Below are 26,592 nucleotides of genomic sequence, written 5' to 3'. Positions count from 1 at the left end.
CAGGCTCAGCGGAGAGGCCCGCGTACCGCAAAAAAAAACAAACAAAAAAACAAAAACAAAAACAAAAAAAAACCTAAGAGCTGTTGATAGCCACCAGCAACTAATGCCTAGAATTCCAAAATTACTCACAGAAAACATTAATATAATTCTGAGGTTAAACTGTAATCATTTATAAAGTTATAAGATATTCAGAATAAAGAATATTCACTTCCAGGGGTAAAAGTAACTACTATTATACTCCCAACTACAGACTTTGTCAAGCAATAATTTAATGTCATTCATCTGTTCTTTATTTTTGGAGAATCATAACACATCACTACTGTATATTCAATCAACAAATTTTAGTTAGAGAATGACACACTGTTAGTGCAATATGAAGCTAAAATTGTTAAGTTATGTATGTTTTACTATAAGGAAAAATTAGGTATGGAGAAAAAAGTATTGACACAATACTATAAAAGTATTAGAAAAAAGCATAATTACAAAATAAACCTAAAAGCAAAACATTGCATTTTGTCATAACTATCTTTAATAAGAGGATAAAAATAGGAGCTGAGAATTTAAGAAAATGCAAGTTAGGAGTATATTATCTAAAATTTATATTCAATAAAAATAAATTTTAAAAAACTTCTTTAAAAAATATTAAGATATATATTTAATTTTTAACCACATAAAATAAAAACACAAAAGCAAAATAGCTAAACCACTCAGTGGAAATAAAACAGACATCTAAGTTGATCAGAAGCCTTTATTTAATTAATAAAATCTATTGCTATTTCTAGTGAGTATCCTAAACTTCAATCCTTTAGTATGGGACTGATTCATTTTCACTATGGACTGTGACAAAGATAATTTAAATACTACTTAAAAGAACATGGAATGCAACAAAGAAAAGGCTTCCATTAAGTCTCAAGTCTTGATAGCATACATGCTTAATATTTAGACATATTTCCTTGCATCTGATTCTTGTATTACAGAAAATCTGAATTAAAATATTTTTACTAAATATCTCTTCTTAAACAGATATAAACTTTTTTTTTTGTATTCGTGCCCATGAAGAACAACAGTTAAGTTTCCTCAAAAATTCTTAGCACTGTAATTAAGGGCCCGATCTTCTGACAGAAACTGGCATCCAAACTGTGGAGACTAACAGCTCTTCTAATATGGGTGTATATATCTGGAGTATAGAGAATGCCTAATTAGGCATTTCACAATGTTCTTTCCCTGACTACTCTTGAATTGGGCTCCACCATTTTCAATCATATATGTGTCCCACTAGGACCAAAAGATGACTGATGTTTATAGGAAATGAGAGATAGCTTAGTATAATGGTTTAAAGTGTAACCACTTATAGAGCCAGACTTCAGGTTTGCATCCCAGCTCTGCCACTTCCTAGCTTTGTCACCTTGAGCAAATTTACTTAATCTGTCTCTGCGTCAGTTTAACCCATCTTTAAAAATAGGGATAATGAGAGCACCTTCTTCACAGAGTTGTTCAAAAATGAAGTGAATTCATATTTGTAAAGTACCTGGCATGTGGTAAGCACTACCTAAGACTTATGATTACTACTATATGCTTACTGAAGACAGTTCTTTAAGTTCCCTTCTTTCTGTACTCTGGAAAGGCTTCTTCTTACCTATCAATCAAATAAAAATATAAATGTATAAAATCTCATGGGGCTCTAACTCAAACGGCTGATGACCTCTCTTACCAATCCTTTGAAAATGAAACTGAATAGCTGAAATGACTTTTTTGTTTTACTGACAACTCAGACCTGATTCCTCTCCTATAAAAGAATAGGAGAAAGTAACTTGCATTATTAAAAACAATTTACCTCTCAGGATGATTTGCATTCAGTAAAGCTTTACCCTTTCCATCATAAAAGTTGAAGTAAACCAAAATATTTAAAGGACACAAAAACACAATTTTTATTTTGCTTTTATCTATAACAATGTTTAAGATTATACCTCAAAACTGTCTGATATTCAGAAATAATACTGAGAATCCAATTTGACTCAGCAACAAAATAACCAAGGCCTTAGAAGTAGCCTATCTTCTGAATGGATCAAAAATAAACAAACCAAAACTCAGACAGCAAGCAACCACAATTTTAAAAGACTATAGTAGCTCAACAGCTATGAAAATAAAACTATTGAGCAATCAGTTTTTTTAAGTATTAAATGAAACAAAAGTTCAAGCCTTCTGAAAACTTTTAGATCTCCTTAACTGCAGTTGGTAAAATACGTTTATAAGACCAATTTGGGGAAAACCAACAACAAAAGTATAATTTTGATTAGGATTTCTATACAATAGCAAGTTTCAAAGTAAGTACAAAAATATAAATCTTCTATTTCTTTGACGATTTCCTTTAAGACATTCCAACTAAGGATTTTGATGGAAATCATGGAACAAATATTCTATATAAAGAACTTAAATATTGAGATCAGTAAGACACTCCAAATATTTTAAAAATATACTTAATTCACCAATTTCAAACCAAGGTAAACAAAGACATTCCAAGCAGTACACAAGCATTAATAAGTTTTCTGGGAATCAATTTTCAGGACTTCAAACTTCCCTATGTTTTCTTTCCCAAGACAATCTGCCTGAGAAATCACCTGCAGTCTAAGCTGTACACTTATTCTACTTCTGACCTCCTTCTTCACAAACACCCTTCCCTCACTTTAAAAAAAAAAAGGCAGGTCTCTCATCCATCCCAAATCTTACAAGAGTACACTGCCTAAAATTTAAAAACCTCTATGATGCCAAACGAACATCAGCAAAGCTCTCTTTTACTCAAGGCACCATGACTATTACAGTTTTAATTAATTACACATTAATTATAATAACTCAAGCCAGAAGAGATTTAACACTTAGAACCTTATGTTCACAAGAATACATACTATGACGGTAGAGAAATTGGATAGGTGATCAATAAAGCACTTTCAAGCACAAAAATGTATTATAAAATTCTGTGAGGAAAATGCATGGAAATGATTTCAAAAACAAAAGGAACAATGTTAGGAGACTGTTCATATATTTTATAAAATAGATACTACCACATTACTATCGTATTTACATTTAATTGGATGCATTTAAAATAAGTATATAACAACTTTATTTCAAAGTGTTAACATTTTCAGTACACTGGAGATTACATTTTTCAACTAATAAACTCAGTGACAAATAACAGATGTCAACTTAAAAATATGTGAATCTGTTTTTCCAAATTTCTTCTACGAGTATGCAGGCAAAATATTTTGAATGCCACTGCTTCATATACATGAATTTTTACTTAATCTTGTCATATAGTTAAGAGTATCTCCCTTTTACAAATGAGAAAACTAAGGCTTGGACACATCAGGTACCCAGTTCATCCAAGGTCACTATGCCATAGTGGCTAAAAGGCATATGAATAAGAGGTAAGACTCTTAATCACCACACAAAACTCCTCCTCGTGACGTAAGCATAGTCAGTAGGCACTAAATAAAAGTTGGGGAGGGCCTAGCAAAGAATCAAAAGGAAAAGAGTCACCTAAAAAAGAATCAAAAATCCGCTTAGTAAATTTTTATAACGGCATTCTTAGCAATGGTCCATCAATTAACATAAACTGTTCCTAATCTCCTAACTTCAGTAATTCCAATTTAAATCTCAGTTCTTCTCATATTTTGTACAATACTCATTTTAATAATTCATTCTTTCTGTGCTTAATTTCTATCATCTCCTCCAATAAAAATAACCTCCACAAAAAAATCCTCTTAATTTTCCTACATTGTGATCATCATAATCTTGATACCTCAGGAATTTTTCTTCCAAATGACTTGGATGGCTATGGGTGGGCAATCTTCATGAAGACAGACTGAGTGGTTTATGAGACTAAATAGTATGAAGAAGAGAAAAGGAGAGGAGCTGACCATTTCTCAATTTCTATCATTAATTAATAAACATCTTTTCCTCTTTATCTCTTCCAAAGAAATATGTTTAAGTTCTCACCCAATGATATTGATTGACGTGGAGTAAAAACTTCACACACCACCACAACACTTAGAATAAGATAGAGCAGTGGTACTATGTTGAATGGCATACAGGCTCAAAATTTCCTTGTAAAAGGTGTCTAATAATTGATAATCTACATTTGCTTGACAAGATTTGCCTATAACAACTATAGAAAAGCCCACCTAAGTTTAAATGATAACTGGTTTTAGTTGTGTCCTTGGGTTCAATATTCTGCAGATTATTAAGGAGAAAGTGAATACAGGCATGACTCGTTTTATTGTGCTTCACAGATATGTCGATCAAGTCTATCGGCACCATTTTTCCAATAGCATTTGCTCATTTCATGTGTGTGTCACATTTTGGTAATTCTTGCAATATTTCAAACTTTTTCATTATTGTTACATTGTTATGGTGATCTGCAATCTTGGATGTTACTATTGCAGTAAATGGTTAGAATTTTTTAGCAATAAAGTACTTTTTAATTAAGGTATGTACATTGCATTTTTAGACCTAATGCTATTGAACACTTTTATATGCACTGGGAAAACTATAATTCGTGTAACTTGCTTTATTGTGACATTTGCTTTATTGCAATGGTCTAGAACCAAACCTGCAATTATTTCTGAGGCATACTTGTAGATGAAATTAAAGAATATCATATTTGTCCTTATTCTAATAAAAAGTATCAACTATAGTCTGAGTAAATTATTGAGAATATAACTTTAAAAATTGTAATATTTGTGATTTTTCCCTCAAATATTCTACTTAGACAAATATTCTTAGACAAAATGTAACGTAAATTGGATAATACAAATAGTGGCCATGTGAAACCACATAAAAAGTATTCTGTGCTTTCAATGAATTATTTTTCAAACTTTGAAATTTGTTCTAGTTATTTGTTTGCTTGAAATTTTTTCCAAAAGTTGCTACAGTGATCAGGCTATGGCATGCATAAATTTGGTCTAGCATGAAGTCTGGGTCTTAAATACAAGATCCTAATCAACTTGTGTACAGTTGTCTATGAAATATAAACCTATCTAATGGGGAAAAAAGACAGGTATGCTTATTACGCTGCTGAGTTCTAATGTGGAAATAAGTTTATTCTAGAAAAAGCAGGATACCAATGAAAGCCCCAAATCAGAAAGGAATAAATGTATGCAGAATCATTCTTCACAATTATGAAATTTAATCTTCATTGAGTAACTGCCATTTGTCCACTCACACAACCTTGGCAAGAATTCCCCTAAGTATTTTTGTTTCCATTTTACAGCTAGAGAAACTGAGGTTTAGGGAGGGCCAGTGACTTGCTCAGGGCACAAAAATAAGACATGAGTGATTAATTCAGTCTGTCTTAAGCCAGAGCAAGCACTTTCCAAATGTCAAGCTAAAACCTGAGGTAGCACTGTAATATGAAAGCGCCATGCACCCACTAGCTACATTAATAAAGAAAATTAGTTTCACAACAGTTAAAATTATTTGAAGCCCTCCAGCACACACACTGATAGCTTTTGAATAAAATGTATCAAAGCCATGTGATTTAGAAGGCAGCTTTTGAATAAAATGTATCAAAGCCATGTCATTTAGAAGGCAACTCTGATCTAGTGAGCACTCTTGTATCATTGTTTTTACGTGTTGAAAAATAGCCTGCACTGACAATCCTTTTAACACACATTATTTTACCCTCTCCCTTGGGACAAGAAAAGCTGTCTAAACCCTAAAAATCTTTAAATGGTTGGTAAATATCACTTTGCATTGCAGTAATGGGCAGGAGAGGAATGAAAATACCCACCGAGACCCTATAATCAAATAAACATGCTATTTCCCCCCCAAGAAATACAAGTAAGCCCTATTAATATCTAATATAGAATTCGAGAGTCTGACAGAGACACATTACTATACGCGGGCAATGGGCAAAAACAAGAAGCGAGGGGGTGGGGAAGCCCCTTCAAAGTCTGCCCAAAGCCTGTACTGAAGAGGGTCTGTGGTGGGCTGGGGGGAGAAGGAAACACGCTCCACTCCGAGAGGCTCCAACAAGGGCGCCTCCATATGCGGAACTCTCGCCCAATCCCCGTCCAGGCTGAAATCCCGTGACCGCCAGAGAGCCTGTTTGGAGAAAAGTAGACAGGGAGCCCGCAAGCTGGGTTGGCAGAGGACGCTGGAACCTGGCTGCTAGGGGAGAAAATGTCTCCTTGGCAGCTGCAGTCACTGTCCTGTGGTCTGACTTCCCAGGGCTGGCTCTGGAGCGAGGTGTGCCTCTGGCTTCTCCCCACCCTCTTCCCCCAATCCCATTCGCTCCGCGGCTCCTACACTCCGCAAAGCTGTCGCCACCAAAGCTACACCACCTAGCCAAAAAGAAAGAAAAAAGAAAATCCCGTGTGTGCGCGGGTTGGGCAGGGCTCGCCCTCGGCTTCGGCCGGTGACAGCAGCCCGGGGATCGCCGCCCTGGCAGAGCGCGGGCCTCCGCTCCCGGGGGCCGGTGGTGTGGCAACTGACATTTGCATGGTTCTTCCACACACAGCCCGCACACCCTCTCCTCTAGCTCTCGGCCCCGCAGCCGCTCCACCCCCGGCCTCCGACCCCCGAATCCGCCGAGGGGCCGTCTTCCTCCGTTCACCCTGGGCTCAAGCGGTAGAAAGGTGATGCCACCAGCGGGCAAGTGGCCTCCAAAGGAACCATGTTAACCTTGCAATGCACACATCTGCCCACACGCCCTGTGTCACAGCCCTGCCAAGCGTGACAGCCTCCCCGCCAAAGATGCCTGTCCATCCCAGCCCCACATCTCCTCCCAACCGCACACCCGGACCCCAACCCCACCCGCCCGCCCGCTACCCCTTCCACCCTAAACCAATCCCAGAAAAGGGGAGACAGGATTTTGCTTAAGCAAACAGATCTACCTGGATCAAATTCAGGGATCCGAGCTTGGTATTCAGCTCCGACTCTCATCCCAACATCTGCAAAGCAAGGTCAAAAAAGAAAAAAAGAAAAAGGCGTGGGGGCAGAAAAAGAAAGAAAAAAGAAAAAGGAAGAGACACTTAATAAAATATGAAAATTGCTGAAGGGAGGAAAGAAGCGGCGGGTGGATGGGAAGATATTAACTCCGGGCACTCCGGGAGATGGCAGCGGATGGGGGCGGGGAGCTGGGGGGGGGGCGAGGGCGGAGGATTGGGCGAGGGCGGAGGGACGGGGGTCGCGGCGGGTGCTGCTGCACTGCACCGGGAGTTCGAGGCTACCGCAGCGCCCGGGCTCCGAGGGGAGAGAGGGCGGGAGCGCGGCGAGGGGAGGGGGCTGGGGGAGGGGAGGAGGGAGGGGGGCAGGCGGGCTGGCTGGGAGGAGTTCGAGGCTACCACCGTGCTCGTCGTCGCTGCTGCAGCCGCTCTCGGGCTCCGAGAAGTGCAGCCCGCCGTTGGTGGACGAGGCGCCGCTGCCACCGCCGCCCGCCGGGCTCTTGGCGCTGCCGTTGGCCGATCGGTTCTTCCCCAGTACCTCGGGCCCTTTCTCCATCATGCCGGGCATGGTAGAAGAGGGGAGGGGGAAAGGTGAGGAGAAGAGGTAGGCGTCAGGGTGAAGGGGGAGATGGCTTACGAGCGCGGGCGGGAGGGAAAGGAGGAGGAGGAGGAGACGGCGGTGGCGGCGGAGGAGGAGGAGGGTGTTAATATGGAGCCGCCATAACCGCCCCGGTCCGGCAGTAGCGCAGTCGCCTCACAACAACCCGCCCCGGCCCCGCCTCTCTCCCCTCCTCCTCCGCCCGCCGGCCGCCCCGCGCAGTCCCCGGCGCCCCTCTCGGCCGCGCCGCGCTCTACGGCGCCGCCGGTATCACTCCGCCCCGCAGGGAGGTTCCGGCCGCCGGGCGGGGGAGGCCAGGAGGGGCGCCGGGGAAGAGGGGGAGGGGAGGGGAAGCCCCGCTTGCCGACGGACCGGGCAACCCCAACCGAGCGCTAATAAAATCGCCGTAGAGGCGCGGCCGCCTCTCGGGCTTCCTTTCTAGGGGCCGCTTCGGAGCGCGGGCGGAGGCGCACGCGAGGCATCCGGACTCTTTGCCCTATCTGGGCGGAAGGAACGCGGCCGGCCTGAGAAAGGGCCTGGTGAGACCCTAGGCGCCCGAGTTCTGGGAGCGGCCCCCTTTTTTTCTGGGGGGTTGCGCGGCGCGATGTCAGGACAGGCCTCGGCAGGAGCGCGGCCCTCTTGAGATGCTGCGGAGGACCGGCTGCCCAGTTTCATGGCTTCTCCAACAGCGTCGAGCTAGGGTCGTGCGCTTGCCCGCGGTGGAGTCGGGCGGAGTAACAGGGCGGTCTTCGGGTCCCGAGGCCCAGGTGGCCGGAGAAGTAGGCTCGATCCTAACCATCCAGACGCTGCAGTTTTGTTTCTGATCCTCAGAACTGGGGCCTGATTCCCTGGAGAGACTGAGGCTTCCGAGATGAGTTTCCAGTGCCGAGCAATACAGCTGTATATAGCTAAAAGGTGGTTGTTTTTGTTGGGTTTTTTTGGTAACCTTTCTCCTCCGTTTCCCTTCTCTTACCTTTTTTTTTTTTTTTTTTTTTTTTTTTTTTTTTTTTTTAGGGGAGTGGGTGCTGTCAGTTGTTAAATAAAATTAGGACAGGGTCCTTGCCCTGTTGGCGTTTTCTCAGTGCGCCTGACCTGCGGTCGAGCCTTGGAGCAGAACTCTGGAGAGGGCGGAGGCCCGGAGTGGAGGTGAGGCCAGAGCTGCAGTCTGGCAGGGTTTCCAGCCTGGCAGGCGATGCGCTCTGTAATGCTTTCCTGAATTTCATTAGGCAGGAGTAGGAACTGCATTTTTCGTTCACCAGATTTGAGGACGTCTGCTCTGCGCCAGGCTGCCTGGCATTGGGGGCTACTTAGGATTTTCTTCTTTTTTTATTTTTTTGGGGTTTTGGTTTTTTTAAATTTTGCTCACCAGTAAGTAGAAGTGAGGACTTGTTGTGAACATCTAGTATGCAGATGTATGCAGAGTGGTATTTGGGGTCCACAGTAAGGTAGTCTTCAAACACTTAAAAATAAAGATTGTCCTGGAAGATTTCTATAGTAGGTAAATGCAGAATGGATCGAACCAAAAATAAGCCTCTCTGGCCAGAAAATAGTTCACTGAAAGAAACAACATCCCTAAAGCAGGAATGTCTAAATCAGGAATTGAGCCAAGAAAAGCCTGGGAAGTAAGTATTTGACAGCGTCTCAGTCTAAAGGGGAAGGTCTCCTGAGCAGGTACAAAACCTATCTGGTTCTGGTAGTGGAGGTAATTTCATCTCTATCAAAACCTGATATGATGCCATTAAATATTTGAATCATAAAACTAAACCTTTTATTCCTTACCAAATACAGTTCGGAATATTATTTTAATTCCCATATAATTTTTCTACAAGGAATGTCTTCGCCGAATGAAATGAATAGTCGTTTCCCTTGACAGTTATATTTTTCATTGTGAATTAACACTTTGGTATTTTGGTTTTCATACACAAGTTCTAATGATCATGATTCAGCATCTCTGGTCATGTAACACAAAGGCCAGACGCAGAACTGAGTGAATTCACAAAGATAAATGTCACTCTGAGGCTGCTTGGCCAGCCAGCTTTCTGACACCCCAACTTTGCAACACCTTCCAGCCACTTCTCTACAGAAAGGAATTTTCATATATAGATCAGGACCAAAACATTGTGAAAGTTTGGGGACTTCTGTAAATTTTATTTATTAGTAAAACCCTTAAAGTGAGAAGATTTCACGATTTTCTTGAGTATAGCAAAGAAGGCAGAGCAGGCCAGACTGCATTCTACTCGGATGAAGAAGGGGTCTTGGGGTATGGCATTTTAAAAAAAAAAGGCAGGAAAGCAAGTTTCTGTTTTGCACCTGAAGAAAAGGGTTCTGAAAAATAATAATAGGCCTCAAAATGGTATCCCAACAGTGAACAAGGACAGTATAGAAAGAGAAAAGTTTTAAGAAAATTTGGGGGATGTCTGTAAGGGGTTAGAGGAAGAAAAGAATCTGGACAAGGAAGAAGCAAGCATTAAAAAGGGTTAATAATATCTAAGGATGCAGAGTCATGAGAGGGGTTTAAGAAAAGTCCTTTGGATTTGTTAACTAGAAGGATGTTGATTATTTTGTTTGGCTGCTTTTTTATTGTATTAAAATTTTCTAATATTTTCATTATATTTTAAGCTTGGAACAGACAGTACATTTTCATAGTTACAAAATCAAAATGTATAAGAATTTATAATTCACTCTTGTGCTAGACCTCCCAGCGACTGTAAAAAGGCAAGGTAGAAATATATAAGGGTTAGAAAGAAATATGTAAACCCGTTATTTGGAGAAAGGGTGATAGTCTCTATATAAAATTATAATAATTTATAAACCATTTAGTATTAATAATGAATTTAGCAAGTTGATACAGTCAGTATGTAAAGATCAGTTATATTTTATGTACCAGCACTAAACAATTAGAAAATGAATTTTTTAAAAAGTGATACCATATACAAATGCACCAAAAATATTGAATACCTAGTGTATTCGTTTCCTGTGGCAGCTGTAGCAAATTACCACAAACTTGGTAGCTTAAAATGAATTCATCCTCTCACAGTTCTAGAAACCAAAAGTCTGAAATCAAGGTGTCAGCAGGGCCACGCTCCCTCCAGAGGCTTTAGGGGAGAATCTGCTCCTTGCCTTTTCCAGTTTTTGGTGTCTGCTGGCCTTCCTTGGCTTGAGGCCACAATCACTCCAACCTCTGCCTCCATCTTCTCATTGCCTTCTCCTCTGTGTGTGTCTTGAATTTCCCTTTTTCTTTATTATGTAAAGACACTACTGGCATTTACGGCCCATCTGGATAGTCCAGGATTATCTCCTGTCTCAAGATCCTTAATCATATGTGTAAAGATGCTTCTTCCAAATAAGAAAACATTTTACAGTTTCTGGGGATTAAGACCTAATGTCTTTGGGGCACCATCCCACCCATTGCACCTAGGAATAAATTTTTTTTTTTTTTTTAGCGGTACGCGGGCCTCTCACTGTTGTGGCCTCTCCCATTGCGGAGCACAGGCTCTGGACGCACAGGCTCAGCGGCCATGGCTTACGGGCCCAGCCGCTCCGCGGCCTGTGGGATCCTCCCGGACCGGGGCACGAACCCGTGTTCCCTGCATCGGCAGGCGGACTCTCAACCACTGCGCCACCAGGGAAACCCTAGGAATAAATTTTAATGAAAGAGGTACAAGAACTCTGTACTGAAAATTGTGTTATTGAGAGAAATTAGAGAAGACCCAAGTAGCTGGACAGATATTCAATGCTCATGGATCAGAAGACTTAATATTGTAAAAATGTCAGTTCTCCCAAATGATCTATAGGTTCAGTCTAATCCCTACTAGAATCCCAGCAGATTTTGTGTGTGTGTCTGTGTAAATTGACAAGCTGACCCTAAAATGTATATGGAAAGTCAGAAGATCAAGAACAGCCAAGACAATCTGGAAGAACAAAGTTAGGGGATTTATACTACCAGATGTTAGAAAGTAGACCGATGGACCTGAATAGGGTTCCCAAAGAGATGCTTATGTGAACATTTTACTTATGCAAAAGTTGTAAATAGATTGTGGACCTAAATGTAAAAGATAAAATAATAGTGTCTCTAGAAAATACTTAACGAATATATATAGCAGCCTATATACATGCTTAGAGGATGGGGTGTCAGACTCTGAGATGAAAGGGAGACTTTATCTCTTGTGTGTCCTGTTCACGGTTGGACTCTTTTACCATGTGTATGTATTACTGTTCTGAGGAAATAAATATTTAAAGAATCACTTAATAGACAAAACACAGGTAAATATAGTTAAAAAAACAATATTAAGACAATGTAACAAAGTAAACAAAGTAATGTTACAGTTATTAGAAGCTGGGAAGTAGAATGGAAGAGGAAAGATGGAAAGGCGATAGGGGTTTTATCCTCATTTTACAAAAGGAAAAAAATTTAAGCATGGTGATGATTGTGGGCTACACCTTGATTCGCCAACTACAATAGGCACACAGGAAGGACCTCCACAGAAGTCCTGTTTTATTCATTTCCAGGTTCATAGTGAGTGTCTTTATGATACCACTTTTGCTGAAGAGTTTATTGATTTGCTCTTTGGTTCTCCTTTATTTTTACTTTAGCAGTGCCTGTCTTGGAATAAGTTTAACTCCAAGACAGAGTCAGGCAGCATGGCCAGGAGACTACCCACCATTAAGCCACTTATGTTGGACCAGGTCTGGTGGGGACAGTCCACACATGTTTTCAACAGGAAGGAGGAGCTGTGTGGTTTTGTTTTGTTTTTTAGAGCCCCTGATCCCCAGGTGGGGTGGGGTGGGGGGAAATCATACCTTAAGAGCTGAAAGAAACTTCAGAGTTCTGGTAACCCACTTTCTCTTAACCCCCTGGAATATTTACCGTTTCTGAAGCTAGTCTTACAGCCTCCGTTTAAACAGATACAGAGATAGGTAACTGCATCACAAAGTAGATCATTTCATTTTTTTAAAGATGTCTAGGTCTTAGAAAATATCTTTTTTTTTTTTTTGGCACTCAAAGCTCAACTACATATAAGAGAAACCCCAAATAACAGTGTCAAACAAAATGAAAATTTATTTCTTTTCATGTAAAAGGGATCCAGAAGTTGAAACTCCTTGGCTGAAATAACAACTGCCATGAAGGTGTCAGGCACCCAGGCTTCTTCTCTCTTACCCCTCCTCCATTCCTGGAGTGTCACTTTTGCCCTTATGATCCAAAGTGGCTGCTAGAGGACAGTCATCATGATCACACTCCTCACAGCAGGATAGAGGAAGAAATGCAGGAGGGCACACCCCTTCTCTTTAAGGAGATTTTCTGGAAGTACCATATACCATTTATGCTGATATATCAATGTTCAGAACTTAGTCACATGGCCCACTAACCTCAAAGGAGGCTGGGAAATGTCAAAGTGCTCTGCTAAGAATCAAGGCTCTGTGGCTAAGGATGAAGGGAAAAATGAGTACTGAAAGGCAGCTAGCAAGCTCTGTCACATGGGTCCTTTAAATATTTGAAAACAGCAATCATGTCCCACTTCAGCTTCTCTTTTAGGGTAAACATCATCATTCTCTTTGACAAATCGACAGTGATACTGTTTTCAGACCCTTCACCTCTTCAACTGTCCTATTAACATGCTCTAGTTTGTGTTGAATACTTAGAATAAGACACCCCCCACGACAGTGTGAGATCTAATTGCTACAAAATCAATTTGAAATATTTTGACCCCTTTTCTTTGCACCATATTTTTATTAATCCATCCTAAAATTAGCTTTCTTGGCAACAACTGCACATGGTTACTAAATCTAGAATCAACTGCATCCTCCAGGCTTTTACATTTGTTAGTGTTTCGCCTGGTCTCTCCCCACTTAGACTCCAGTAGATTTTTTATTTTCCTTTTTTCCCCCCCACTCCCCTCCCTCCTCACTAAATGAGTTTAAATGTATTGCCATTTAATTTCACCTGGCTTGTTTTAGCTTACCTGAAACTTTTGAGAACTTTTTGAATTCTGACTTTCTTACCCAACATACTAAATGACTTGGCTGTGGGCATTTCTACCTGTGATAAATGAAATTTATCTTTAAGGTCAGGAACAGTGTCTTAATTTATATTCTCAGCATTGGGTACAATGCTTATGCATAGTAGATGTTTGTTTAAGGAATGAATTACGCAGTTAGACATAAAGAGCATTTTCTGGAAGAATTTTTTTTTAAGTTCTGGAATTGTTTGTGAAAGAAGACTATGAAATCTTCCTGTCTTTAAAAATAATATAGACTTTTATCTGGGAGAATTATATTTAAATGTGTATACAGTCTTTTAAAAGTAGGCAGGCGATTTAAACAATTTTGCTAAACTTCTAAATCATACAAATATGAGTTTATAATGATTTGTTTGGCTAAATTTTTTAAAAAAAGAAAAAGACTAGACAGTGAAAAGTTTAAAGTTTACATTTTAATTCTGCCCCGATACAGAATATACCAACTCATTCATTTCTTTCCCTTGGTTTCACAAATTATAAAAGAGAATTCACAAATCAATTTTTCTTGCTTAAAAAAGGTGTTTGCAAGAATATTCATTAGGGACTTCCCTGGTGGTGCAGTGGTTAAGAATCTGCCTGCCAATGCAGGGGACATGGGTTCTAGCCCTGGTCTGGGAAGATCTCACATGCCGTGAAGCAACTAAGCACGCAAGCCACAACTACTGAGCCCATGTGCCACAACTATGAAAGCCCTCGCGCCTACAGCCCGTGCTCTGCAACAAGAGAAGCTACTGCAGCAAAGAGTAGCCCCTGCTTGCCACAACTAGAGAAAGCCCACGTGCAGCAATGAAGACCCAACGCAGCCAAATATATATATATATATATTCATTAAAACCAGTCTATAGGGAACTATAGAATCCAAATTGTGAGGTAATCTGAAGATCCAGGGATAAGATTAGATGTGTCAACCTCTGAAACGAATACAAACTAACATTAAATTGACTTGTGAAAGTAACTTGAAAATGTTTCAGAAACATGCTGCTCATGAGATTAGGGGCTCCTAAAATAAATTCTGGGAGATTGGAGATAGTAATCTAAATATAATGTATAGAATAATCTATAAATTTGGCACTTAGACATTGACAAAAACACAGTCATTGGCACATAGTAAATATTCAGATGTTAATTATTATTATTAAATATAGAGATTAGAAGTAAAATCAAAGCTTCTCCAGAACTGACCAAGGAGATGGCACCCCAAATATATACAATGGTCTCTTTTTTGGATAGAAATATTCCTAGAGATAACTATACAAAGAAAGAGGTTCCCTAAAGAATCTCGATTTATTAGGATATAAACAGGATTTTTAAAAAGTAACTGTTAAAAAGTCCCCCTTTCCCTCTGGATACAGGGTTTCTTAGCTACATCTTCATCTAATTCCATTACTTTTGGTTATCAGAGTAATGCAGTTCTATTTAACATAGGCCAAATTTGTGGGGTTTGCAGTGGGTATGGGACCCTCCCCCCTGTCATCCCCCAGCCCTTTGAAGTGGGTCCAGGGAAGAAGAAGAATGGAGGCAGATTGTCTTCTTACTTCACTATTCTTAGGGTGATAACCTTCACTCTGTCATTACTGCTGCTTCTCTAACACTTGCTGGTTATGGCAGTTCCAAATTCTGGGGGTGTTTTTGTTGGTCTTCAAAAGGCCTTTACCAGGATAGGGGGCTGGGGGCGGGGTTGGGATGAACTGGGAGGTTGGGGTTGACATATATACACTAATATGTATAAAATAGATAACTAATAAGAACCTGCTGTATAAAAACTAAATAAAATTCAAAAATAAAATTCAAAAATAAAATAAAATTCAAAAATAAAAAACAAAATAAATCCCCCTCCGCCTCAAAAAAGGCTTTTACCTCCTCACTGTCCCTCCACTGTCCCTTACTGTGGATGACTCACCTTACTGGTCTGTAACCCTCACCTGGTGGGCAGCCCTCTTAAATGGAGTACTGAAAACATGGTAAATATAAAATTTATAGTAATGGGAGTTATTAATTGAGACAGTTATTAGAAATTATTACTTCTGAGCCATGAATTGCATTTTGAAACTAAAGTGTTTTAATTATAAGATATTTAAGCCTCTGTGAAGCATCCAACATTTTATAATTTGAGATGTAATGATAATGGGTAGGATGAATTAAATTGTGAAGAAAAATCCTACCTTTGTTTCCAACATTTAATTTTATATATGATTTAAGCTAAGAATACTGCAAGGAGATGGATTATAAACAGAATGAATATATGCCAGTGTGAAAACCAGGACTTAATACTATTAATAAATACTATTGTATTAGAACTTGAGAAAGGCTTCTCTACGAAGAAGCAACAGGAAACAGTCAATTTTAGGGACCTCAGCATATAAAATAAAGGCTTGTTGCTATGAAGTCTCTGTCTCTTTCTGCCTCCCCACACACACACCCCTCATTTCTCATCTCTCAGCTCTATTCTCTCTCTGTTTACCTTCATTCTTTGTTACTGCAAGCAGCCACTCCCAGACAGGAACTTCCTTTAAGCTCATTAAATAGCAAGGAGTGCAGGAGAAACATGGTATTTTTCTAGACCAGTGGCTTTCAAACCTTTTGTTACCCACTGCAGTACGTATTATATTGTCAACCCAATACAGACATATAAATGTGTATCAGTCAGCTATTTGTAATAAAACAGCCAGAACATCTTAGGGATATACAAGAGCAAGCATTTCTTTCACTCAGTTGTGTGTTGGTTAGGGTCAGCTGATCTATGCTGGACTCAGCTGGGTGTCATGGCTGATCTTGGCAGGGCTTGCTCATGGGTCTGTGGGTTGGTGGGTGGTTAGCTGATATAAACTGATCCTGGCTGGTGGGGTCTAGCTTGGGTGGTTCTGCCCCATGTGTCTCTCATCCTATTATTGATTCTCGTGGACTAGCCTGAGCATATTTTTCTTATGGAAATGGCAGAGGTGCAAAATTGTAAGCCCAGTTGCACAAATATTCTTCAAACCTTTGATCATGTCACATCTAACATTCCACTGGCTAGAGCAAGCCAATGGCAAGCCCTAAGTCAAGGACAGAAAAGTATACTCACGGAGATAAGGGGAATGAATATTTTTAAACAATAACCTATATAAATATAACTGAATCAAAAGTTCCATAAAACAATTCTTAGCAAGTAGTTTGGGTCAAGATCTGTAGTTTGAAAAACCGTTTTCTAGAGGCATGTTGATTCAAACATACGTGATCTATGTCTTAGAAGTGTAATTTGAACACCAAACTGAGTTAATTCTGACAATTCTCTCTCCAGCCTCACTTGACTGGGGTAGGATGTTGGTGTGGGGACATAGTGAGATTTGCATTCTTGTCACTCCAATCAGTATTACTCGATGTGTAGTCCACAAACAAGCTAGTCCACTGACGGGTGCCAGTCCACAAACTGTTCATTACTAGACCGTAACCATAGTGAGGTAAGGTTCCAGAATATAAACGAACACACTGTTTATTTCATTGAGAAAAATCTTACTTAAAAAAAAAAAAGTCCGCTGAATGAAACTGCGTGCTTATTGGTGTAGTTGCTTTACACTTTGATCAAACCTCCTTATCTCAATCTCTGGTCAGTAACAAACAGTTCACAGACCAGCATTACCCAAGGAAGACCCAGAATCTTCTAAACAGGAATCTCCATGAAATAGTTATCTTGTGTATCTGAGTCAAAGAAGGGATGTTTTGGAAAAGTAGATTCTTAAGCGTTTCATAAATATTGTAGGGGAAGAAACCAGTAATGAGAAAGGAGCTGAAGAAACAAGAGCAGAGAGAGATTAACTGATGGAGCAAAACGTTGAAGAATGAAGGAGTGACAAGGACAAGGTGGTCTTGACCAAGAGGCAGTACACCTCATCCTCCTAAAAAGGAGATACTGATAGGTAAGTCTCTAGGAGAGGGTGCTGGACATTTGGGGTATTTCATGCCTGAAGGTATCATTGTTGTCTATGAATTAAGGGTCAAGATCATCTGCTGAGATGGCATCTTGTTACTGCCGTTTTGGAATTGGGGGGATTTGAATTAAACTCAATTGATTTAAAATCCTAGTAAGGATTTTGTTCCACTTTATTCTATTTACTTTATAAACATTCATTTTCCTATTTAACCTAAAGGGTTTTTTTTTCTCACAACCTGTGCATTTTAAATAAATTTCTTTTTTTTTTTTCCACATCAGAAACTGCTTTTTATACATTTTGTACACGGATCACTTTGGAACCAAGCATGTTTCCTCCAGTTGGTTTCAATGAATGGCAATGCCACATCACATGCTACACTAGCTCAGGATGAGAATTTTCTAATAAACTTTTTCTGATACTTTTTCTCCTTCCTTTCATATCACCCAAAGATCCACCCCAATCTGAAGGAAGAGAAGGGCTGGATGAGCCCTAAGTTTCTTGGGGGAAATCCAAGTTGATATGTCCCCTCTTTGCAAGGAGATGGGGCAGGGAGAGCGAGTTCTAGCCCCCAAAGAAAGGACTAACAATCAGTAAACATGCTGCTCCATCCTTCTTATGAGGCCCGCCTGCCCTTGAAAGGGAAGTATACGCTTAACCCACAGGTGTTCTGCAACATGGAGGTGGCTCACGCTGTTTCTTGCAACAGAGCGCGCTGTGTTCTTCCGAGCTCCTCCGCCCACCCCTTACCACCAGCGGTAGTGGGCCCGCGCGCGGTTAGCCTCGGCCGTCTTGTGCGTGTCGTGCTTTCTGTTTATCACAGCCCCGCTTGTGAAAAGCCTCCAGCAGCTCCCGAGACAGCTTCTCCGGCATCAGCATCCGCCGGAGCTTCATTCTCCCTACATGCAGTAATCATCCACTTCATGGCCAGGAAGTGGCGACGCTGGTCGGCTAGCGGCACAGGGACCTGATAGAAATGGCCACCCTTGAGCATGGGTACCAGCCCAATCACAGGCTCACAGTTTTTCAGTGCTTGTTGGAAGATGGTTTAAGGGTTGCGTTCAGTGGTTGCCTGTTCTTCTGCAGAAGCAGCGTGGTACTTCTCAAACTGCTTCCTTTTCACAGTTTCCAGAGTCTGCGTCATGAGGGATCTGGCCAGTATTTTGTTTCCTCCTTTCATCGTCATGTTGGTGAATTTACTGATCACTGGGTCTTCAAACACAGAGCTTGTTTTCGTCGCTGGAGCAGCTTTGATAACGGGAGTCTTCCTGAGCTCCCGCTCATGCTTTTCCTCCTCATTCAGCTCGGCCGAGGGCTTGCGGTAATATGCCTTGGCAATCTGGGGGTCCTGGTATTCAGGACCATAGCGGCTCCACCTCACCTGGGTCAGCCCTGGAAGCCGCAGGACAACACTCCGCACGCCCAGCAGCAAGCCCGACCATCCTTGTGCAGCCTTCACCGCGGCGGCAGCCAACTTGGCTGGCCAATAAATTTCTTTTCCTCAATATTTTGTTATGAGAATCATCAAACATACAGAAATGTAGAAAGAATTATACAGGGAGAATTAATTTACCTACCACCTGGATTCTACAATTTATTTTTATGTTATGTCAATCTCAGTTTGAGGCCAATTTGGAAATGGGGTTTGCCTGGTGGTGCAGTGGTTGAGAGTCTGCCTGCCGATGCAGGGGACATGGGTTCGTGCCCCGGTCCGGGAAGATCCCACACGCCGCGGAGCGGCTGGGCCCGTGAGCCATGGCCGCTGAGCCTGCGCATCCGGAGCCTGTGCTCTGCAACGGGAGAGGCCACAACAGTGAGAGGTCCGCGTACCGCCAAAAAACAAACAAACAAAAACAATTTGGAAATGGAATGGTTATTATTTTGTTTACCGAAGTTAGTAAATACTAGTGAAGACTCTGGGAAAGGAATCATTTCTAATTCAACAGGTCAAGTATGAATGTTCTTGGCTTCTGTTTTGATCAGGGTTCTTCAGAGAAGATGGATCTATCTATCATCTATCTATTTATCTATCCATCTATCTATCATATGTATATTGGCTCTTGTGATTATGGAGGCTGGAAAGTCCCAAGATCTGCAGGGTGAGTTGGCAAGCTGGAGACCCAGGAGGGCAGATGGTGTAGTTCTAGTCCAAAGAGCCAATGATTCAGCTCAAGTCTGAAGGCAGGAAAAATGCTGATGTACCAGTTCAAAGGCCATCAAACAGTAGGAATTCTCTCACTTAGAAGAAGTTCAGTGTTTTTGTTCTATTCAGGTCTTCAACTGATTGGATGAGACCCACCCACCTTGGGGAGAGCAATCTGCTCTACTCAGGCTAAGGATTTAAGTGTTAATCTCATCCAAAAACACCTTCACAGAAACACCCAAAATAATGTTTGATCAAGTATCTGGGCACCCTGTGGACCAGTCAAGTTGACACATGAAATTAACCATCACAGCCTCTTTATGCTATGTATACTAAGGAGAACAGTATTCATCCCCAACCTACCTCTCAGGTTGCTCCTTCCCCACCCTCCCAGAGGAAAAATCATTGTAACACTCTTGTTTCTGGAAGATATGGCATATTTACTTTGTAAGTTTTGTGAACCCACCACTGAATATCCTTAGGGGTTTAACACCTCACTGTGAATAATACTATTTTAAACAAGTCTTATGTAATTGTGTATTTTTTTCTCTACAAACACATATAAAACTATTTTCAATTTCTGTGGAATGGAATAAAATATAAATATACGTGCAATTATTTTAACCAACCAAATGTTTTAAATTTTTAACTATTATAAAGCAAACGCTGTGTTTTAAGGTGTTAAGTTGTTAGGTTTTCAGACTAACTCAGTCTTCATATTTTTCTTCCTATTTATTAATAAACCAGAAATGGCTTTCCTGGTTCTTAACTTTTTTTCTACTTTTTCACAATTTCTTAGTTTGAAGGAGCAAGTAAGTCACAAACTACATTCAGTGAATCTAGAGTCTTTAAAATTCATTTCTTCATTATTCCACAAACATTTATCTATCATAATTTTGAGCTTCTGCTGTACAATGAAGTGAATCAACTACATGTATACCTATATCTCCTCCCTCTTGGACCTTCCTCCCACCCCTGCATCCCACCCATCTAGGTCATCAGAGAGCACGGAGCTGAGCTCCCTGTGCTATATGGTAGGTTCCCACTAGCTATCTATTTTACACATGGTAGTGTATTTATGTCAAACGTCATCTCCCAATTAGTCCCACCCACCCCTTTCCCCCCAGGTCCACATGTCCATTCCCTACGTCTACATCTCTATTCCTGCCCTACAAACAGGTTCATCTGTACCATTTTTCTAAATTCCACATATACACATTAATATACGATATTTGTTTTTCTGTTTCTGACTTACTTCACTCTGTATGACAGACTCTAGGCCCATCCACATCTCCACAAATGACCCAGTTTTGTTCCTTTTCATGGCTGAGTAATATTCCGTTGCATATATGTACGACATCTTCTTTATCCATTCATTTTTGGGACATTTAGGTTGTTTTCATGTCCTGGCTATTGTAAATAGTCCTGCAATGAACAATGGGGTACATGTGTCCTTTTGAATTATGGTTTTCTCAGGGTATATGCCCAGGAGTGGGATTGCTGGGTCATTATGGTAGGTCTATTTTTAGTTTTTTAAGGAAACTCCATACTGTTCTCCATAGTGGCTGTATCAATTTACGTTCCCACCAACAGTGCAAAAGGGTTCACTTTTCTCCACACCCTCTCCAGCATTTATTGTTTATAGATTTTTTTTGATGGTGGCCATTCTGACCAGTGTGAGGTGTTACCTCATTGTAGTTTTGATTTGCATTTCATGTGCCTCTTGGCCACCTGTATGTCTTCTTTGGTGAAATGTCTATTTAGGTCTTCTGCCCATTTTTTAATTGGGTTGTGTGGTTTTTTGATATTGAGCTCCATGAGCTGTTTGTATATTTTGGAGATTAACCCTTTGTCTGTTGCTTCATTTGCAAATATTTTCTCCCATTCTGAGGGTTGTCTTTTCATCTTATTTATGGTTTCCTTTGCTGTGCAAAAGCTTTTAAGTTTTATTAGGTCCCATTTATTTTTGTTTTTATTTTCATTACTCTAGGATGTGGTTCAAAAAAGATATTGCTGTGGTTTATGTCAAAGAGTGTTTTTCCTGTCCAGGCTTACATTTAGGTCTTTAATCCATTTGGAGTTTATTTTTGTGCATGGTGTTAGGAAGTGTTCTAATTTCATTCTTTCACATGTAGCTGTCCAGTTTTCCCAGCACCACTTATTGAAGAGGCTGTCTTTTCTCCATTGTATGTTCTTGCCTCCTTTGTTATAAATTAGGTGACCATATGTGTGTGGGTTTATCTCTGGGCTTTCTATCCTGTACCATTGATCTATATTTCTGTTTTTGTGCCAGTACCATACTGTCTTGATTACTGTAGCTTTGTAATATATTCTGAAGTCAGGGAGCTTGATTCCTCCAACTCTTGTCTTTCTTTCTCAAGATTGCTTTGTAGACCTGGTCTCTAGTGATGGAGTCTGTGAGTGCACAAGGACGTTAAATACAGGCAGAGGGCCACACTAGGATGAGCTTCAGTAGCTATGGAAACATGGAGGGGGGATCCTATAAGACTTTCTGTAGGACCTGATGTCTGAATTGAGTCCTGAAGAACAAGCACTAGACAGCCAGATGGAATAAATAGAAGGGAGTATTGGGCAAGAGAGGAACAGCATGTGCAAAGGCCCAGGACCTCCATCTTTGGGTTATTCTAGTCCATCTTTTCTGTGTTTTTAATCTCTGTCTTTCCATTTGGCCCCTTTTCCATGTCTTATAAACATGTTAATGTTTCTTATATTCAAAAGCAATGCAAAAAATAATCCCTCCCTCAACATTGTGTCCTCCTCAGGCTACTGTTCTATCTTCCTCTTTCTCAATGTAGGCATGCTCCTTGAAGGAATATAGGACCTACCTCAAGTCCCTTACCTCCCGTTCCATCTTTAACCTGAGGACACAGGAGACCTTCATGGAAAAGAGGGGAGGGTTACAAGTAAAAGAACAAATGGTAATTCTGGAAGGTGAAGGATAATGGGAAGACAAGAATTCACCCTGTATGTGTTCAAATGAAAGTTCTGAGAACTTTGGTAATGAACAAAGAAGAAAGACTTTTGAATAACTTTCCAGATGTGTTCCAGGCAATTGTGATAAAGAAAGGGGATTTTGTTGAAGTTTTAAGTAAGTTTTCTCCTTAGGGATTTTCTTCAGAGGGTATAGTAAAGATCTGAATTTCTATTTTAATTACTTCAGGTTGCTGGATTTGTGATTCTTTTAATGCTAGAACTGAACCGCACATCTGCCTTGTATTATGTGGATTACATTTTACTTTTAAGCTAGTAAATGCAATATTGGTTTTTTTTTTTCTTTTTCTTTACGCGGGCCTCTCACTGCTGTGGCCTTTCCCGTTGCGGAGCACAGGCTCCGGACGCGCAGGCCCAGCGGCCACGGCTCACAGGCCCAGCTGCTCCACGGCATGTGGGATCCTCCCGGACCGGGGCACGAATCTGTGTCCCCTGCATCGGCAGGCGGACTCTCAACCACTGTGCCACCAGGGAAGCCCCAATATTGGTTTTTAAAAAATTTTTTAGTGTTTCATATACTATGATATTTTAAGGTACCAGAAGATCAGTATTTTTTGTTGGAATAAAACCATTATTCTAAAAATGTCTGAAATTTGAGTCATTTACATATTAAACTGGATTACAATTTCTAATCAAACTGTTTCACTTATTTAGATAAACTTCTTCACTGCCTCCATAATTCTTAAGAGGAAGAATTAATGACAATTGAAAGGAAAATCTCCTGTTGGAAGAATAATACTTATTTGTGTTCCAGGAACTTCTGAACAAATAGAATATGAAAATGCCAGTATTGAAACTAAGGCAAGAAACTCTCTGCATGGAATCCCACCATGAAACTAAAGAAGCCAAAAGAGAACTGTAATATCTCTTTTAAAAGAATTAGAACAACAGCTTGCTGTCAACAAAAAGATCACAACCCATGGAAAAGATAGCTATTAAAAATATGTCATCAAAGTCAACAAGAGATAGAGACAGAGACAGAGATCTTTGGAGATGGAGTAAAAAGAAAATATATGGAGTTAGCTAATAACCAATATGTCCTCTTCCAACTAGTGTAGAATTAGAAAGAGCTTTCTCAGCAACTGGAAAAATGTGCACAAAAATAAGTTCACTGTCTAATAAAAACCAATTGACACTTAAAGAAACATCTTTCTTTAAAAAAAGATATCATATTTCATCTTATATTTTTCATGATTAATTACATTTTCTTTATTTCATGTAGTGTGTATATTAGTTTGTAACACTTTATTTTACCGGCCAACAACTGATATTGGTAATGCTTTATATTTAATGTTTAAATTTTTGTAATTTTTCATTTTACTTAATGTATGATTTTAAAATTTAAACTGCATTAAATTCCTAGTATTACATTTTAATTTTATGAATTAAAAAGCTTCAAAACAGAAATACTAGTATGTTAGTTATTATTTGAATCAAGTATCCCAATTCTGCTATTATGCATGTTCTCTGGTATTGCAATGACTTTTTTAAAGATGAAGTTCTCTCATAAGATCATCTCTGATTCCACCCCAGGGAAACTATGGGTTTTACTCCCCTGAGTAGATTGTGCAGATCCGTTGATAATAACTACAATACTTCATTGAAATGATGTATTTATCTGTTTCCCTCTATTGTGTCACAAAATCCTTGAATATTTATAAAACAGGAAATAATTTTCTTAATTACAATGGGGAAATACTCTTTTCAGGTTTGTTGAGTGTTTGTTTAGTATGGGGAAGGACCTGAAAGCTACACCAGCTCTGGATATTACAACGAAATTGAGTTGTGGACATTCCCTGGGACAGACTGGGCTTCCCAAAGGTACAGCCAGTCAGCTAGCTCTGCCTTATTTTCCCTTAACTTCAACCATGTCTAAAACTGAGGAGGACCATCTGTGCTATGTAATAAAAAGTTATAGTCTTTATGCCATAATGATGATAATTTTGAAACTTAATATATTCAAAGTCTGTACTTATAAAAATAATTTTAAAATGTGTTTAAATCTCATTTAAAAAGGAAAAACTCATTTTGATTATTTTCTTATTATCTAACCTGTTTGGTAAATGCTTAGTCATGATCAAAATAAGATAATGTATATGGAAGCAACATGTAAATTGTAAAATGCTGCACAAAAGATTCTAAGAGCCATGGTTAAAGACAGGAAACATCCTCTTCTCTCCCCCAGAGGGAATCATCCTAAATCTGTTAATTTTTCTTAATAGATTTTCATTTCCAACCACACAAACTCTTGATACTGGTTTTTGAAACCCCATTAAATTACAGGCAGAAATATAGCCCTACACTGATCCTTTAGATCAAACTTTTCCTCATACCAGGCCGGACACAATTCCTAGGCCTGCCTCAGGCTGCCCTACGCCTGACTTAGGATTCTAGTTTTTAGAGAGGTAGAGCATTCTTTGCTCATTTGCCTTTCCTTCATTGTAGCATTAGGCTCAAGCATGAAACCTTTCTCTGTAACTTTTCTTTGAAAGCACCAACAAAGTTAGCTTCAAAATTATTTTATTTTTTTAAACATTTTTTCTTATAAAGTGTTTATATTTATTTATTTATATTTATTTATTTTTTGGCTGCGTTGTGTCTTTGTTGCTGCGAGTAGGCTTTCTTCAGTTGTGGCGAGCAGGGACTACCCTTTGTTGCGGTGCACGGGCTTCCCATTGCAGTGGCTTTTCTTGTTGTGGAGCATAAACCAGCCTATCCTGTATATTTCTTTTTTTTTAATTTATTTTATTCAAGTATAATTGATTTACAATGTTGTGTTAACTTCTGCTGTACAGCAGAGTGATTCAGTTATACATATATATACATTCTTTTTTATGTTCTTTTCCATTATGGTTTATCACCAGATATTGAATATAGTTCCCTGTGCTATACAGTAGGACCCTGTTGTTTATCCATTCTATATATTGATATCATAGTTTGCACCTGCTAACTCCAAACTCCCAATCCATCCTTCCCCTAACCACCTCCCCCTTGGCAACCGAAAGTCCATTCTCTATTTCTGTGAATCTGTTTTGTAGATAAGTTCATTTGTGTCATACTTTAGATTCCACATATAAGTGATATCATATGGTATTTGTCTTTCTCTTTCTGACTTTCTTCACTTAGTATGATAACCTCTAGGTGTTACCGAGTCTAAGTTTGTACTGCTCACCGCACAACAGGCCAATAATCAAGAGACGAGTTGTTGGGGCAAAGAATAGCAACTTTATTTGGAAAGCCAGCAAATAGAGAAGATGGTGGGCTCATGCCCCAAAGAACCATCTTGCCTGAGTTAGAATTCAGGCTCTTTTATACTAAAAGGGGAGAGAGTAAAGTCAAACACTTCCTGGTTCCCATCAGCCTCTGGAGGGGATGTGTTAATTTCTTCTTCCCTGCAGTCATTCACAGGTGGGCCTGGTCATGTTATTTCCTGTGAGCTAAACAAAAGTATTTTAGCTTAAAGTTCATTACCTGGGAAGCAGGATTCCCAGAGATGGGCCATTATGTATAATTTAAGCTTATAGGCAACATCCCTTTAGTGATTAACTTGTAATAAAATACAAAAGGTTCTTCCCTACTGCATATGTCCATCCATGTTGCTGCAAATGGCACTATTTCATTCTTTTTTTTATGGCTGAGTAGTATTCTACTGTATATATATACCACATCTTCTTTATCCATTTATCTGTTGATGGACATTTAGGTTGCTTCCATGTCTTGGCTATTGTGAATAGCGCTGCTGTGAACATAGGGGTGCATGTATCTTTTTGAATTATAGTTTTGTCTGGACATATGCCCGGGAGAGGGATTGCTGGATCATATGGCAACTCTGTTTAGTTTTTTGAGGAACCTCCATACTGCTTTCCATAGTGGCTACACCAATTTACATTCCCACCAAGAGTGTAGGAGGATTCTCTTTTCTCCACACCCTCTTCAGCATTTGTTTGTATCATGTCTATTTCAATACCAATAT

General features: G+C 39.9%; 1 protein-coding gene, 1 long non-coding RNA gene and 1 pseudogene across 7 annotated transcripts in view; 1 reads left to right on the top strand and 2 right to left on the bottom strand.

Annotated features, from left to right (window-relative positions):
- Nucleotides 1-7,791, bottom strand: part of RCOR3 (REST corepressor 3) — a 50,576-nt gene extending 42,785 nt beyond the window's left edge. For 3 of the 6 annotated variants that reach the window (XM_027082915.1, XM_027082911.1, XM_027082914.1), the window contains exons 1-2: nt 7,344-7,791; nt 6,891-6,947 (exon numbers count right to left, since the gene is read on the bottom strand). Coding sequence is in view for 4 of the 6 variants with exons in the window: in XM_027082911.1 (XP_026938712.1) it covers nt 6,891-6,947; nt 7,344-7,509 (223 nt within the window). In the remaining 2 variants the exon portion in view is untranslated. Of the gene's footprint in view, nt 1-1,580; nt 1,600-6,890; nt 6,948-7,340 lie in introns of those variants that run through there. The other 3 variants (XM_027082910.1, XM_027082913.1, XM_027082912.1) reach the window with 2 other exon arrangements.
- Nucleotides 7,792-8,073: 282 nt separating this feature from the next.
- Nucleotides 8,074-17,547, top strand: LOC113607503 (uncharacterized). The gene is made up of 3 exons (XR_003427970.1): nt 8,074-8,454; nt 17,296-17,452; nt 17,529-17,547. It is a non-coding gene; the product is annotated as an uncharacterized LOC113607503 (long non-coding RNA).
- A 663-nt stretch (nt 17,548-18,210) lies between these two features.
- LOC113607381 (28S ribosomal protein S7, mitochondrial pseudogene) overlaps nt 18,211-26,592 on the bottom strand; it is a 69,977-nt pseudogene continuing 61,595 nt past the window's right edge.

Source organism: Aethalodelphis obliquidens, unplaced genomic scaffold (assembly GCF_003676395.1).
Source record: "Aethalodelphis obliquidens isolate GAN/ISIS:26980383/991018 unplaced genomic scaffold, ASM367639v1 scaffold48, whole genome shotgun sequence".
Taxonomy (NCBI): domain Eukaryota; kingdom Metazoa; phylum Chordata; class Mammalia; order Artiodactyla; family Delphinidae; genus Aethalodelphis; species Aethalodelphis obliquidens.
Note: the sequence above shows the minus strand (reverse complement) of the source record. Positions and strands in the feature narration are given on the sequence as shown.